Source organism: Muscardinus avellanarius, assembly GCF_963383645.1.
Source record: "Muscardinus avellanarius genome assembly, chromosome: 15".
Lineage (NCBI taxonomy): Eukaryota > Metazoa > Chordata > Mammalia > Rodentia > Gliridae > Muscardinus > Muscardinus avellanarius.
The window spans coordinates 1,036,906-1,051,983 of NC_137801.1; the positions used below are offsets into that span (position 1 = coordinate 1,036,906).

The window sequence follows — 15,078 nt, forward strand, 5'->3', positions numbered from 1 at the left end:
CGTCCACAGCTGTACCCATGGCTTTAGGATAGGAAGTCTCATCGGACAGAGAACGGGCCAAGCAGCTCGATCGGACAGGGGAATATGGGCAAGGGGAAAGGGTGGCAAAGCCTCTTCCCATTTAAGACCCTCCCGGTGGGCAGCAAAGCGTGGGAAATGAGGCCACCCTCTAGGCCCCCACTTTCACACGGTGCAGGGTCAGAAGGACAACCTTCTGCGAACCATATGCTTCTCTGTCGTAAAATGAGATTCCAAGCATGTCCTAAATGCCGGGATGTTTCGGTTTGAGTGCACAGCTCTGGGGGAGGAGGGGACGACCTCCGCTCAGACAGGACACTAAACCACACCCTTTTCCCTCTCAGATGGGTTCCCAGCACTCCAAGGTGGAATCTGGATCTCCACTCGCATGTGTTCTCCAAAATTGGGAGAAGTGTGACCCTAAGATGCTAAAGAAGAAAGCTCTCATATTTTTTTGCACCCAAGTATGGCCGCAGTACGCGCTAGGGGACGAAGACACGTGGCCCCCACAGGGAAGTCTTAATTACAAGGTTTTAAGGCAATTGGACCTATTTTGTAGAAAAGAGGGTAAATGGACAGAGATAGCTTATCTTCAAGTGTTTTTCTACTTACGGGAACACCCAGAGTTACTTAAAAGGTGCAAGGTTGAGGCTATTGTGGCAGCTTTGGCTAAAACAGAATCTAAAGCACAAACGGAACCGAACAATCAGGAAGAGGGCCTTATAGGAGCCACAGGACCCCCTCTCATGCCCACGGGATCAAACCAGACGAAGGCCCCTCCACCTCAGGGTAGCAACTCTGATAGGTGGGAGACCCAGGGGGTGCCCGAGGTTCAGGGGCAAAGAGGGATGTTTCCTCTTGTGACGGTAGGAGGGGGGAGAAACGGGTCGAAGCGAGTCCATCAGCCTTTCTCGCTAGCAGAATTGAAAAAAATTAAAAAGGACTTGGGAAATTATACTACTGACCCGGACCATTACTAAAGGCATTCAAGTTACTCAGTTCGTTGTATGATCTTACTTGGAGAGATAACAGAAGCAGAGCCGGGGCTGGCGATAAGGTGTAACATGATCTCCAAAAATCAAAGGGACCTGCTGGACTTAGACAATATAAAAATTCAGGAAACTGGAGTTTGTTGGCATTTTCGTTCGAATTGCCCCCCTGTGTCTCCTCCGGCACAGGGCTGTGACTATCTCTATATTTCTATCTTTTAATAAACTTCTTTAAATCTGCAGCAGCTGTCCAAGCGATGAATACTTATTCTTAGCTTAGGACAAGAATCCACGGTTTTTCTGTTTGTCTCTGTGTGTCTGGTGGTAGGGGGGGGGATTATTTCACACCACACACCTTTCCCCCCAACCTATCCCCTGCAACAGTGGGCACCCAGGCTGAGCACCCCAGCTTAGGGAAGGTGACCAGCTCTGAGTCCAGAGGCGGGCTTGGTGCTTTCGGGTGGCTCTGTCTCCCATCAGGAATGCCCAGCAGCCCCTGTGGCTGGTGCCCTGCCCACCGGAACCCTGCAAGGCTCGCGCCCGTCTCTCTGGACCCTGGGTGGGGTCAGACCTCAGTCTGCGCCTTCCCTGGCAGGGCAGGAGAGCTGAGGGCCAGGCCGCTCCTCACCCACCTCCTCAGGCAGGATGGTGCCCTCCCTGTCACCGAGCCACGTGAGCGGGCTGCTGCAGCTGGCCACGTCCAGGCTGCCCCGATGGAACACTGCAATCTCTGCATCCAGGTGGCATCTCGCCAAGGTAGGGCTCTTTCCGACGTTTCCTAAGGCGGGCAGGAGCGCCTGGTGAAGCCTGGCGTTGCAATCATAGTTTGGGCTCTAAGATGAGAGGTGCTCTTTTCTGCAGGGTGGGGCAGAGCAGAGAATGGGATCCTGCTTCCCAAGTCAGTGGCCAGGCTCTCGTGACTCTCCCCACTCCTCAGAGTGCCACTGTGGGTGGTGAGAATCTAGTGACAGCTGTGTCACAGTGTCCTTAAGCATGGACACGTGAATCAGATCCATGCTGCTCACAATCTGGCTTCTCCTGGTTGGTATGGTCAGGGTGTGGTTGCCATGGTGATGCCTTTAAAAGGTGGGCTTAGCAGAGGCTCCACCCTCACACAGGGTTAATGCGGTCTTTAGGAGGGGGTCAGCTCTGGGGGTGGGCAGGGTGAGCCCGCCCCGCCCTGGCCTCTGCCTCCTGCCTCATTTCCTGACCTCTCCCCCCACTTTTATCATGGGGCCCATGCCAGAGCCACGCAGATGCTAGCAATGCTTCTGAACCTGCAGAACTGTAAGCTAAAAGTCTCTTTTCCTTCTAAGGTACTCAGCCTTGGGTATTCTGTTATAGCCACACAGAATGAATCAGACATGGTGACTGCAGGTCCCCGGCATTACTGTTCCTAGAACGGTCACTGTAACTAACCTGACTCACTCTTTCAGCCCTGCTCCTGCCTCGCCTGCCATCCCCACTTACCCAATAAGTGGGGCACACATGCGGGCAGGTGCGGCAGCTCTTCCCCACCATAGCCCACAGGCCCTCAGGGTCACAAGGATGAGATTCCAGCACAGGGGTGCAGAACTGGCTCAGGTCACCAAGACCACAGTCTCAGCGGGCAGTGCCTGCTCAGGACTGCCGGGTGGCTTGGCTCCCAGGCCCGTCTGCCGCCCAGGGAGTGGGTGCCATGTGCTTGCTCCCACCACACAGGGCGGTGTGGACTGACCTGTGGCCTCTCTGATGGCAAACAGACAGAACCCACCGAGCCCAAGAGTCCTGATGTGCGTTGTGTTCCGAAGCCAATTTGCAAGCTTGTGATCGTTACTTAAGAAAGCAGGACGGGGTAAGCGTAAGCCCAGTCTCAACCGTCACAGATCGGTACGTTACCGAGCCTGTCTCAGCGCACGTACAGCTTTTAGTAGCTTCTCAGAAGTTACTCGCGTTGCTTCTCTTTGAATGCTGAATGACTTAAAAAGTGCATCTAGTTTTGTTAAGTATTAGCAAATGGCCTGAAACGTTGAGTTTAGATACAGAATGGACCCTGAAGAGCTCATAAATTGGTGTTTGGAATCGATGTGATCAAGACTTGGAGGCTGTGGTCCCAGCAGCGGATACATCCATTGTAATGGAATTACCTGGTGGCACCTGGTGGGCTGGAGGTGTGGCTGGAGGGAGTCTCTGGGTGCGGCCCTGGGTCATACACATGGCTCCTTCTCCCCCCGCACACTCTTGCTTCTCCTCTGCGGTGTGAGGAGCGCAGCCTATCTATCACTCTCCCTCTCTCCACTTCCTGCCGCCATATCCTGAGATCCGTTGTACCCGGCCTCACATGGACCGAGCCCAAAACTAAGAAAATAAATCCTTTTCCTTCTAAGGCTTCTGGTCAATCTTTTAGACCCTAGCTGCAAGAATGCTGAGCGGAAAGCAGGCACTGCTTGTTTTGTTGTATGGCATCTGGCCCAGTGATTTAGTTGCGCTGTGTCCTTAAGCAGGTGACAAGCCAGCTGTACGTGGCTCTGGGGTCGGCTGTGCTTGGGCAGCAGAAGGCAGACTGGCTTCCTAGGAACGGCTGGAGCCACTTGCCAAACAAAGACTTCATGGCGACGGTAGAGTTAACTGTCACCACGGCTCAGAAATGACTGGATTTCCTGACTGCAGACACAGCTAACAGCAAGGCCTCAGAGAAGAGAGGGCCGAGGGCACCCTCCGCCAAATGCACCTGCAGCTCAGCTCCTTTGCTCCCTGTGCCCCTGTGCCATGCTCACAAATTCACATTAAAATCCATCTGCCCTAACTCGATTTACAGTTTCCTGACAAGTAGTAAGATGGTGTGCCGTAAAGCCGTGGCTGGGGCGCAAGCATGCACGGTGATCTCCCATAACGAGCGGGGGGAGCTATTTATTCCTGTGGACTTAGAGAGTAAACACAGATAGTCTGGCTGGGTGGCTGCGTGCACAGAATCCTCATAAATACCCCAGGGCGCACCCTGTTGTAAGGCAGCCATTCGTTAACTAGAGCATCCGGCAGACGAGGCAGTGTGTTTTACGCACCCAAGTGGATCTTTATTTTTCACATGCAGGGCCTTACTAATTAAAATCAGTTTTGCAATTACACGTGGAAAATTGTGTTAAACTTTCAAGCATGGTTAGAAAAAATGCAATTATTTTTAGGGTATTTTATTTCAATGCGAATGAAATTTATATCTACGCGAAACCAGTAAACGTAAGGGGAAGGTATGGGGAGCCCTAGTGTCTGTCTTCCTCTCTGTTTCTTCTTCCATTTTTTCTTTTTGGAATTATGGATGCTTCTCTCAGCTGCAAGTTGCAAGGCTCCACTCTCTCAGCCGGCACTTGGCTCCGTTCCAAACCTTTCAGCGAGTGCTCTCTGTCAAGGCATGAATAATATCGCCCCGGGCTGTTGGCAGAATCCAAATGAGGCGTGCATACATCAGGAAGCAAGCCCTCCACTTTGGCTCCTGAGCAAGCTCCCATGAAGACAGGCAATTATTCACCCTGCCTGCCGCCATGGCAATCAGCAATCGTGCTGCTGGGTGGGAAGGTACGCGGGGTTGCATCTGAGTAAGGAGTGTGCACACGCTGGAGAGGGTCCAAGGGTTTATAATAGGAAGAAAAGCTACCGGCTGGAGCTTTTAATTTTAAAGTCACACGTTAGATGATTTAGCTCATTGTTTCCTAAATTGGGAGGATTTAAGTAGAACACCTCAGGCCCTGTATTTGTTGAGTGTGTAGACCCTAAAGCCAATGTATGGGTTAAATATTTTGTCAGAGGCCTATGCTCTATAAGTAAGTAATTAAAAATTTCAGTGAAGGGTAAATGTAAATGAAATCCATGAAGTGTCAAAAATGAATGAAGAGTGATCACAAAACACATATGTAAACAGAGCCAGGTCTGGATTTGCATTCTCTCTCTCTCTCTCTCTCCCTCTCTCTCTCTCTCTCTCTCTCTCTCTCTCTCTCTCTCATTCTCTCTCTCTCTCTCTCTCTCTACCTACCTACCCATCTACCTATCTACCTACCTACCTACCTCTCAGTCTTTCCCTTTGGTGCACTGGAGGCTAATGCAAAAATCATGTAAAAATATGAAGTACAGTTAACTTCAAATGTTCCAGCATATGTGTACCTATTTTAAGTTAGGCTAAAATTCAATTCCTGTACATTGTTTATTATGACTCAGGAGTAAATTTTAATAAATTTTAATATTATTCCTATTTCTTATTTTTATTTAGAAATGTATTGGGAACATTTTTTTAAACCTTTAAGAAATCAGCTAGTCAGGATTTTGAATGGGCATAGGTTTCCGTGGATGGGCTTTGGCAGCTGGCTGTTTAGTTCCTGTTTCAGTATCAGCTCATGAGAAGTCTGTGTTTGTGAAGTGCCTCTTGATCTATCCTAAGCCAGGCAAAAGACCTAGGGGCCCAGGTGCCGCATGTGGCTTCTTTCCACATGTCTTCCCTGTCCACAGTATCACCTTTGCGGATGCCTCCAGGAAAGCAGAGACCTAAGTCCTACCCTGATGGCCTCCCTCCCTTCCGCTGGGTCTGATGCTGGAGACAAGTTTGGTAGGGGTGGGAGCGGGTGCCAGCCACCTGTACCTGATGTGGAGTTGCTCACAGCCAGCCACCTGCCTCGGGGTGGAACCCTCGCACCCTCCTGAGCCTCCCCGCTGGAGGAATCTGGAGGAGAACACACGGTAACTTCCTAAATGTCAGCTCTGTGACTTCTGGGTATCCCATTGTTTCCCACACCCCATCCACCAAAACATAGCTGTGGGCACTGGAGAAAACTCCTGCCTGTCTGCTGTGCGGTTTTCAGTGTATATATAGGGCCCAGAAGAAGCTTGGTGTGTGTGTGTGTGTGTGTGTGTGTGTGTGTGTGTGTGTGTGTGTGTGTGTGTTGGGGGGCCCAGATTTCTGAAAAAAACTTGGAAGTCCCTTCCTGGGCTTGGGGATTTAAAACCAGACTTTGGAAGACTGGGGTTAGTTTGCACATCTGAAAGGCGAAGCTTCGTGATTGGATATCGTGTATGAGATACGTAAAAGTCCCCAGCTACCACTAAGTGTAATTCAAGAAGACGGCACACCCTCAGAAGTGTAGAACACACAGAGCCACACAGACAGCGTGGGCCCAAAGCAGGAGGTCCGGCTTGCTGGTATGAAGTCTCAAGTTGGAAAGACAGATGGCCGATGGATGTGTCAGGGCAGCAAGATGCTTCTGAAGATGACAGTCTGCCATCAGCTTCAGAAGAGGCCTGGCCCCCAGTGCCTGAGTCAGAGCACAGCGGTGTTGACTGAGCTGGGCCCCTTGGCCAGTGTTTGAATTCTCCAACACTTTTATCTTCAGTGCCACAACTGTATGCCTCTCTGAGGAGCTGATGAAGTGCTTGTATCAGATAACTGGAAGTCTACGGCTTATGCTGCTCATTTTTGCCTAGGCTGTCAGGAGACTCAGAGTAATGTAATATCCCATAGGCCCTGATATATCCTGGTAAAATCATGTTTATGTTGTTATTATACATCTTTTTTTTGTACTGGGGATTGAACCCAGTGGCATTCTATTTTTGAGCTACACCCCTAGCCCTTTTTATTTTTAATTTTGAAATAAGGTCTTGCTAAGTTGCTAACGCTGCCCTCAAACTTGCTATCCTCTTGTCTCAGCCTCCCGAGTACTGGGGTTATAGGCGCGTGCCACCACTCCCAGCACTCATTTTTTTTTTTTACTTAACATTTAACTAATGAAGTTTACTACCTACAGCAAATTATTTATGACCTAGCAACATAAACAAATGCCTATAAGCAGACTATCTTTTCCTAAAGATACAAAGATTTTGGAATTAATGTAAAACATCCAAAATTAAATACTATAATTTTACTCTTATCCTCACATTTTTAACTAGGATCTTTTGCTGAAATTCTTTTACAAATTATTATTTCCTTTCTCAGGTTTTATATGATGGTTTATTGTCTTCTATCCCCAATTTTTTACAAATCCACAATTGTGTCTCCACCACTTAGGAAAACAAAAGCCATCATGTTCCTGCTTCATGGGCAGAAGTGTCGCAGGCCACTGTGGAGCTGGTGACCCCGGCCACCTCAGTATGTCCTACAAGCAAGAGGCAAGCTCAATGTGATGGACGCTTGGTTTCCTTAGGAATTTCCTCTTGTTAGAAATAAAAAACTAATTGGTAGGCATCACTTCGTCGATTGGCAATTATTTCCTAAAATTATTATTTTTCACATTGTTGATTCCCCACATCTTCCTCTAATTATTTCTTGCGTGTTCAAGTAGACACTGCAACATACTGAGATGACGCCTTTGACTTGAGCACAGGGTACACGAGAAAGACGGAGGTGCAGGTTGGGGTGGGAACACATCCCCTAAAGACTAAAAAGATGGTAGTTTCACCAAGACTCAGGCAAAGTTTTCTTTCTTGTTCTGTTTGAGAAAGCCCGCTGTCCCTGGTTGTGCGGGGAACCCAGCACAGCCCTGGGGAGCACACACCCCCAGCCTGGCACACATGCTACTATCTATCAGAGGGAGTAGCATTGGAATAAGCACATCTTTTAACATCAGGACACCACACACACACACACACACACACACACACACACACACACACAGCCAGCTCTAATTACCATCTTCCAAATTTGAAATAGCAATAGTCAGAAGACGTTAAATACACCAGTCTTATCTATGACAAGAAACATCCTTTCTGTTTAAGAAATTAAAATGTCATCCTTTAGCTAAAAATGCCTGCTAGTGTGCAGACATAAAAACAACCACGTTGGAGCCTCTCACTTGGCCCCTCAACAAGGCTCCTCTCAAGAGAAGGCTGCGATGGCAGCCTCCTTTCGGATGGAAGGCCGTGTTACGCAGCAGTCTCATTCTCCCTGCAGCCTGAGGACGCAGGCCGATGGCCAGCCCCTCAGCCACAACCCTGGGCAGCTTGGCACAGGCAGCCAGATTAGGTCTCCAGACCCGGATGTGGTTCATTTCAACCATCCCACATTAGATCTCTTAATGAACTATTTCTATTACAACATTAGGATTTCTAGTAATTATATGTGAGTCATGGTAAAAGGATGACATTATTTTAAATTAAACGAAAACTTTGTGGAAAGGCTTTCCAGAGCCAGCATTTGTGTGAACCGTCCCTGACAGCCCGTGCTGATCCCAGTGTCTCTATGGCCGCAGCTCAGCAGTGAGTTTCGAGAGGAAGGCGAGGCTGACCTGTCCTCAGGTCTCACTCCAACCATCCCTCTGAGGCAGAGCAGCAGATTCCCTGGACAGATGCGTCACACAGCAGACGTCAACCCACGCCTGAAGGTAATACACCTCAGTTCACTCAAGAAGACGGCACTGTCTTAAGGATACATGCTTGATAACGAAGCGATGGAGAGACATTTCCTCCTTTCCCCGATCTGATCAGTGCACTAGGCAAGCGCGGAGATACCACATGCACAGACATGCATGTTCACAAAATAAAACAACAGGAATGTTTGAAATGATACTTTGGAAACGTTAGGACTTTTTGCTCTGCAAAACTGTGGGTATGAAAGTATATCAAGTTCACACTCCATTGAAACTTTTCAGTCCAATTTAATAATCTCCTCTTGTAACGGAATGATAAAATTTAACTGTTGACTAATCAACAGATGATTAGGAATGAATTTTGCTCAAGGTTTGCTAATTTGTTTTCTGGTGAAAACCATAAACAAGGCAGCGTTTGAAAGGTCTAGATTAAGGGCTCAGCTATGTACTTCTCCCAGTTATTCACTCATTTCAATCACATAATTTATCAATTTGCTGTTCTATACAATATGAATAATAACATGGTAAGTCAAATGGAATCATAGCATTCCCTGGAAACACACGGCCCGAGTCTGCTTTGATCTGTAGCAGAGGCTGTCTGACAGACGACCGTTTCATGATGGACGCTCATTAAAAACCCCTGCCTCCTGCATTCAATGCTACTGTGGGGACTTGGGGATTTATTCCTAAGTTTTACCTTGACTTTACTAATGGACAATCAAAATAATTTTTCAATTTCACCCATAAGTTAATGTGGCAGTGAGAAGGGAAGGGGGTGCGAGGACAGACGGCCTCAGCAGCCGCAGCTGCACATGGTCCAGACCCTCTGGCCACTGAGGGCTGTCAGGACAGAATGACCTGAGTCCTCACAACTAGTTATGAGCAGTTAGCTAGCAACACACTGGAGCCTGTGAACTCTCCTGGCCCATGAGAAAACTTCCTCCTGAAAGGCCCCACCGGGCTCACATCAGAAGAAAATGCTCTCGGGTGCCAGGTGTGGAGTCTGCTGGGTGTGACAGCTGTCAAGGACCGTGAGTCTACACTGGCTGTGGGCACCTGAGCATTATCACCAGACACCTCACCTTCTAGACACTCCGCACACACCACCACCACCCTGGGGCCCGGGCGCCCAGTGTTATGAGAAGAGCAGGATTTTACCCTGAGGTCTCTCTGGTGTGACCTGTCCACCACCCACCCCAGACGCCCCTCACCCTGCAGGTGCCCGGCACCCTGCTCCGGCTGCATTTCCCAAGATGAGCTCTCTCCGTGGTGCAAGCCGGGCTCCTTAGAGCCGGTCAGTAGGTTACATCTGAATTTGTTGAGTGTGAGTTAGCATTCTGTAGCTACGGGAAGGAGAAAGTGGGGACGGGGACTCAGCCCCTCACACCCAGTGGGCAGCTCTGCGGGCTGAGCACGAGGCACAGGGAGGGGTTTCTGGCTGTATTAAAGATGTGTGCCATCCCACCTGCAGCATCAGTCACGTCCCTGAGAGCGAGAACGGCTTCTGTCTGAGAACCTGCACAGGGTTCTTTAGAAGTCAGAGGAGCGAGGGAGGGGGGAAGTATAGCATGCGGGGCCTCCCCCGCTCTGCGTCTGAGGAACACTGCGACGGCGGCGCGTCCTGGGACCGCGGGCGGCGGGCATTACCTTCTGTGTCTTGCGTATTTGCCACTAACGTGACCGCTGCCATCACAGCCCGGAGTGGGACAGCTGTAACAGGAGAGAACTGGTCACATAGGTGCCCCGCAGGCAGGCACCACCGAGGCATCTCCGCCTGGGCAGGGGCGAGGAGGAGGCATCCCGGGCGGGAGCCCAAGGGGCAGGGGGCGCGTCGGGGGGGCAGCAAGCCGGGCCTGGGATCTGGGGAGCGCGCCCCCTAAGAGGCGCAGCTTTTCTGAACTGCTGGTGGGCACGTGTTTTTTCCCCACAGAGCACTGACCTGAAGAGCTCTTGTATAGCTGGTTCCACAGGAACTGCAGAGAGATAAAAAAGAGATAAAAGTGTATCATCTATCACAAGCAACCCTGTTCCCTAGAAAATTACCAAGTGGGTGATGTTGGGGGCTCCAAGGGTGAGGAGCCACAGCGGCTCTGCATGACAAGATGACCCGGGACCCCGCTAGCCAGGCAGGTGTGGGCGACACGTACCTCGAACCCCTTTGGACCGTGTGCGATGGCGCTTCTCCTCGGCATCCACGTCCATCTGGGGAGATGAGCAAGCGGTCAGTGTCCCATTCCTGTGGGTGCGGCCCAGTCCACACGTCGCTGCCAGCATTCTCCCCAGGGCCATAACCTGTCTCCTGCTTGCTCTGTGCGCAGAGGCCTCAGGAAGGCCTCTCAGAGGGCAGGGTGGTAAGGCCGTAAGCAGGCCGGGCCCCATGGGCAGCACTTCACCAGGAGGCCCTGATCTCTGTGGCTGGTGGATCCAGTGAACACTCAAGTGCCATCTCTCCACCTCTTCTCAAGGGCATGAGTAGGGCACATCTGGGTGATTCTGAGTTGTACTATAACCAAGAGTGTAATAGGCCGTCATTAAATTTTAAGAACGGGGAAACGTCTAGACTCTCCTTGTCACTGAAAAGCGTAATGTGATGGAGAGGCTCGGAGCGGAGGCAGGCACAGAGGACGTCTCTGCCACCATGTCCTTCCTTCAGGGCTGTCTGATTCCTGCCCTGCAGGGGTCCACCTGCGTCCACGTGGCCAGGCTGCCTTCCGGTACACAGCCTGCGTGCCCACAGGAACCTATGCGTATGCTCGAAAGGGTTTCGGGTCCCTGCCTGTATAACCCCTAGGACCCTCACAACGATCCCATGGGCTGAGTGCCTCTGGCAAGACCTCTGAGTCCCTGAATATCTAACCCCTTGAAGACCTCACAGCGACTGTATAGGGAAACTATTTTTATTACACCTCTTCTACACATGGAGGAACTAAAATTCAGACCACACGACTTTTCCCAGATCATCCGAATGGAAGGTTTGGTCCAGGGACCTCAATTTACACATCACACGTGTCTACAAATGTCTCCTTTCACTTACATACATTCCACTGTGTTTGCTTCCCAAATATTTCCACAATGCATAAATACCTTATATGTGGCTACATGCATATATATACACATGTGTATACACACACACACACACACACACACACACACACATACACTCACTAATGTACTGAGCTCTACTCAGTATAGCAGGGGCGGGAAGAGCAACCACAGCACCTCACACAGATCTCGGCGCGTTACTTTTCGACCCCGTCTGACTTCTTGGCCCGCTGCCCTCCTGGGAAGAAGGCAGGGGCGTTATTAGACGCCACCTGTGCCTGGACCACCACAGCAGCATCCAAGCCATTTCCTCCCCAACTGGTAAAAAGAAAGGTCAGAGTGGAGGTGCATGTGACCCTACTAGACGCACGCCGCAGAAGGCACAGGGTGGATCCGCTTACATCAACTCAGCACTAGCACTACGTCTCAGCAGATGCGACACCAAGGCCTCCTGGGATCAATGAAGCCCCAGGTCAACCTTCACGTTGCTGCACCACCCACTATTTATTCACTAATACTGAGGGTGGTGTCAGGGCGTAAAAGATGCCTACAATAAGAACCATAAGGCCATTTACAAGCCAAGCGCCTGTTGTCGGGAGATGTCTACTACACACAAAATAATGTGCCTGAGTTAATATAAGAAGAATTTCAGAAGAGAAGCCGTAGCAGGAGGGCCCTGAGGGAAGGTCCTCTGGGTGCACTGCGGAGCTTCGGGGCCTCGTGTGCAGGTATGAAAGGGGAAGAGGAGACTGGCTACGCCGTGCGTGGGGAGAGCCGAGCCCAGGTAGGCAGGGCTGAGTGGGCTGTTGGATGGGACGCTGCAGGCCACCAAGGCAGCAGGGGCCAGGGAGACACGGGGAGCAGCACGGGGGAGCGAGAGGAGCGCAGCACTTGGCACGGGAGAGGGCCACGGGGTCCTGGGGATGCAGGCTGCGTCGCTCAGAGGCACTAGTGGGGGTCGGGGGGGCAATCAGACTGAGAGTGACTGGAGCTGGGTGTGAGGAGGAGGACTGGGAAGGCAGCAAGGGCTGGCTTGGCGCCCGGGGAGGCTGCACTGGGGCAGGGCCCAAGGAGCGTGCTGCCATCCCACTGTGCGCTGGGGGAGCGTGCGGCCATCCCACTGTGCGCTGCTTCCTGGATCAGGACTGTCCAGGGAGGGGAGCTGTGGGGTGAGAGAAGGGTCTAAGAGGCTTTTTGTTGGAAGAGCCAGGGAGCAGTGGCTCCCGGTGGGTGCCGTTCTTTTTTTTTTATCTAAGAGTGGGTATGGGGCACTTGCCCTGAGAGCAGGGCCAGGTGTAAACTGTGGTGTGAATAAGCAGCACCCAAGTCAAGGCTCTGAACATGGAGATGTTTCCAAAACACCGTCAAATCTTAGCAAAGCAGGTATAGGACTCATGGAATGTGGGGCAAACATGCCCTAACACTCAAGAATCTATGCAGTGACCCCAAAACGCACCATTTTACGTTCTGTAGAAATGCAGTGTTTCCCAAGGTTCTGGCCAGCTGTCTATTCTCTGAAGAATTAGAAATCCAGTTACGCTTTTTGTGAGGGGAGAGAAGTTGGTGAAAGTTCTCAGGTGTCTGAAGGAACTGGGGCAGGGAGCAGGGAACCCGCCCAGGGGGTAAAGTCTGAGCTGAGCCTTGGGGTAGTTGGGGTCTCAGGTTAGAAGGGGTGCGGGGACTGCTCCAGGCAGAGGGAACAGGATGTGCTAAGTCTTCAGGTTGGACAGCTCCACAAGCAGGCTCCCAGGAGCCCAGCCGGCGCTGCGCTGCGGTGGGGATGCAATTCTTTCAGCAGGGAAGGCGCTCGACAGTTTCCCAGGATGAACAGGGGCCAGTGGCACTCAGTGATCTCCTCGCTCACCCCCTCACCAGCTTCTGACATGTGAACCTGCCGTTAGGATCGCCTGGCTGGAGTGGGGGAGAGAACTTACAACCCAGAGTGCAGAAAACCTGAGTGTTCCTGTGGGCAGTGCATGGGAAAACTGATCGTTAGCTAACTGTTCATGTGGTTGGACAAGAATTGTTTTATTTTGTGAGTCTAAATTCTCCATCCTTTCGGGCATTTGTTTATTTATTTGCATCAGGGTCCACTTGCTTTCTTTTTGGAGCTGGATAGCTATGCTTCACCGGTGCGTATCAGCACCGCTCTCCTTACGCAGGGTGTCTCGCTGAGTGTTGAGCGCCTGCCATGACTGTGCAACTTGCTCCCTTGTGTCCTGTTTGCTTATCTGCTTGGGTGACAGTGGCTCTTGACGTGCTTTGCTCTCTTCCAAAAAAGACTTCCTTGCTGTGAAGATGATATAATGTATTTAGAAAGTACCTAGCGTAGTACCCAACAGAGAGCAAATAATCAAGGTGGCCCCCCCTTCTCTTTCAGCCAAGAAACCCAAAAGCTGAAGAGTTTCACAAAGGCTTAGGATCCCACTTGTATGCAGATGTTTGAGGTAGTGTGAGGTTCAGATTCAGCAGAAAGAATAAAACGCATGCCCCTGCACGCTGGGCAGCTGTCTGCCTCCCTGTGTTTATACTTGAGAGCCTGTGCTCACAGGAGGGCTGACACCTGCAGGTACCTTCACAGGCTGCCTTCTTCGAGGGCCACCCCTTCCTACCTTGCTTCCTTCTTCTGGGCTTTCCAACCACTGGGGACAGTTGGCAGCAGCCACAGGTGGACCAGCTGGACTCTTTCAGAGGTTCTGAGCCTGGGCTGTAGCCCTGCCTGCCAGGGATGGTCCCCTGGCATTCTCCTAGTAAACCAGCACAGAGGTCCTGGGTTGGGTTATGCCCTTACCATCCCTGGGGTTTTTGATGACTTCTCCAGCAATTTACATTTAGCAAACCATCCAGCACTAATTATATTTTATTCTATTTTAGGGTATTTTTATATTTTAAATATAAATATTTCATATTTATCATATTTTATTTAGCACTAATTGTTTCATTCTTAAGACTACTATTTATTTTAAAAGTAATGATAGATTTTTAGCTGGGCACAGTGGCCTGTGCCTATCATCCCAGTACTTGGGAGGCTGAGACAGGAAGATTGCAGGTTTGCAGCCAACCTCAGCAACTCAGCCAGACACTGTTTCGAAGGAAAAAAAAAAAGGGTTGAGGATGTAGTTTGGAATTAGAATATCCCTGGGTTCAACCTGGTACTAAAAAATTTAAAAAATAATAATGATCGATTTTGAAGGAAGTTCAGATGGCGTATGCTTAAAGAAAAGTCCTAAGTTTAAGAGGTTTCTTTTTATGTCAAAAAAACAGCTATTAAGAATGACTTATTGGAGAGGAAGCATGAGGACTTTTATATAACGTGTACACTTACATTTGGAATAAGGATTGTATTACTTTGATCTTCCTTCCCTGTTTCTACCAACACAAGGCACATTTTTCTCAAGCTGAGCCTCAGTGAAGAGATTTTGATATTTAAATGCATTAAAATATCATAAATTCGGTGGAATGCCCTCAAGTTCCCGGAGGCTTCTTCCTGATGCCCCATGCTGTGCAGATCACAACCGCACACCCAGCAGGAGCTGCGCTTGGGGCCCTGGGGGGGAGGTGGCCCTGACCTCTGCACCTGGCCTGCTCTTCCCTCCAGGTCTCTCCTGCAGGGCGGGTAAGCGGCAGGTGGATCACAGGCTGCATGGAGATGGCTCTGCTTCAACCAGAGAGCTGGAGTGCTCGCTCACCCTCTGTCAGAACTCGATTAT

At 50.4% G+C, this 15,078-nt stretch overlaps 1 protein-coding gene across 1 annotated transcript in view; it reads right to left on the minus strand.

Annotated features, from left to right (window-relative positions):
- Window positions 1-10,528, minus strand: part of MYT1L (myelin transcription factor 1 like) — a gene marked incomplete at both ends in the record, with an annotated part of 127,913 nt that extends 117,385 nt beyond the window's left edge. The window contains 3 exon segments of the mRNA XM_080710960.1: window positions 9,974-10,036; window positions 10,266-10,299; window positions 10,474-10,528. Of these exon segments, the coding sequence (XP_080567086.1) occupies window positions 9,974-10,036; window positions 10,266-10,299; window positions 10,474-10,528 (152 nt within the window).
- Between the last annotated feature and the right edge of the window lie 4,550 nt (window positions 10,529-15,078).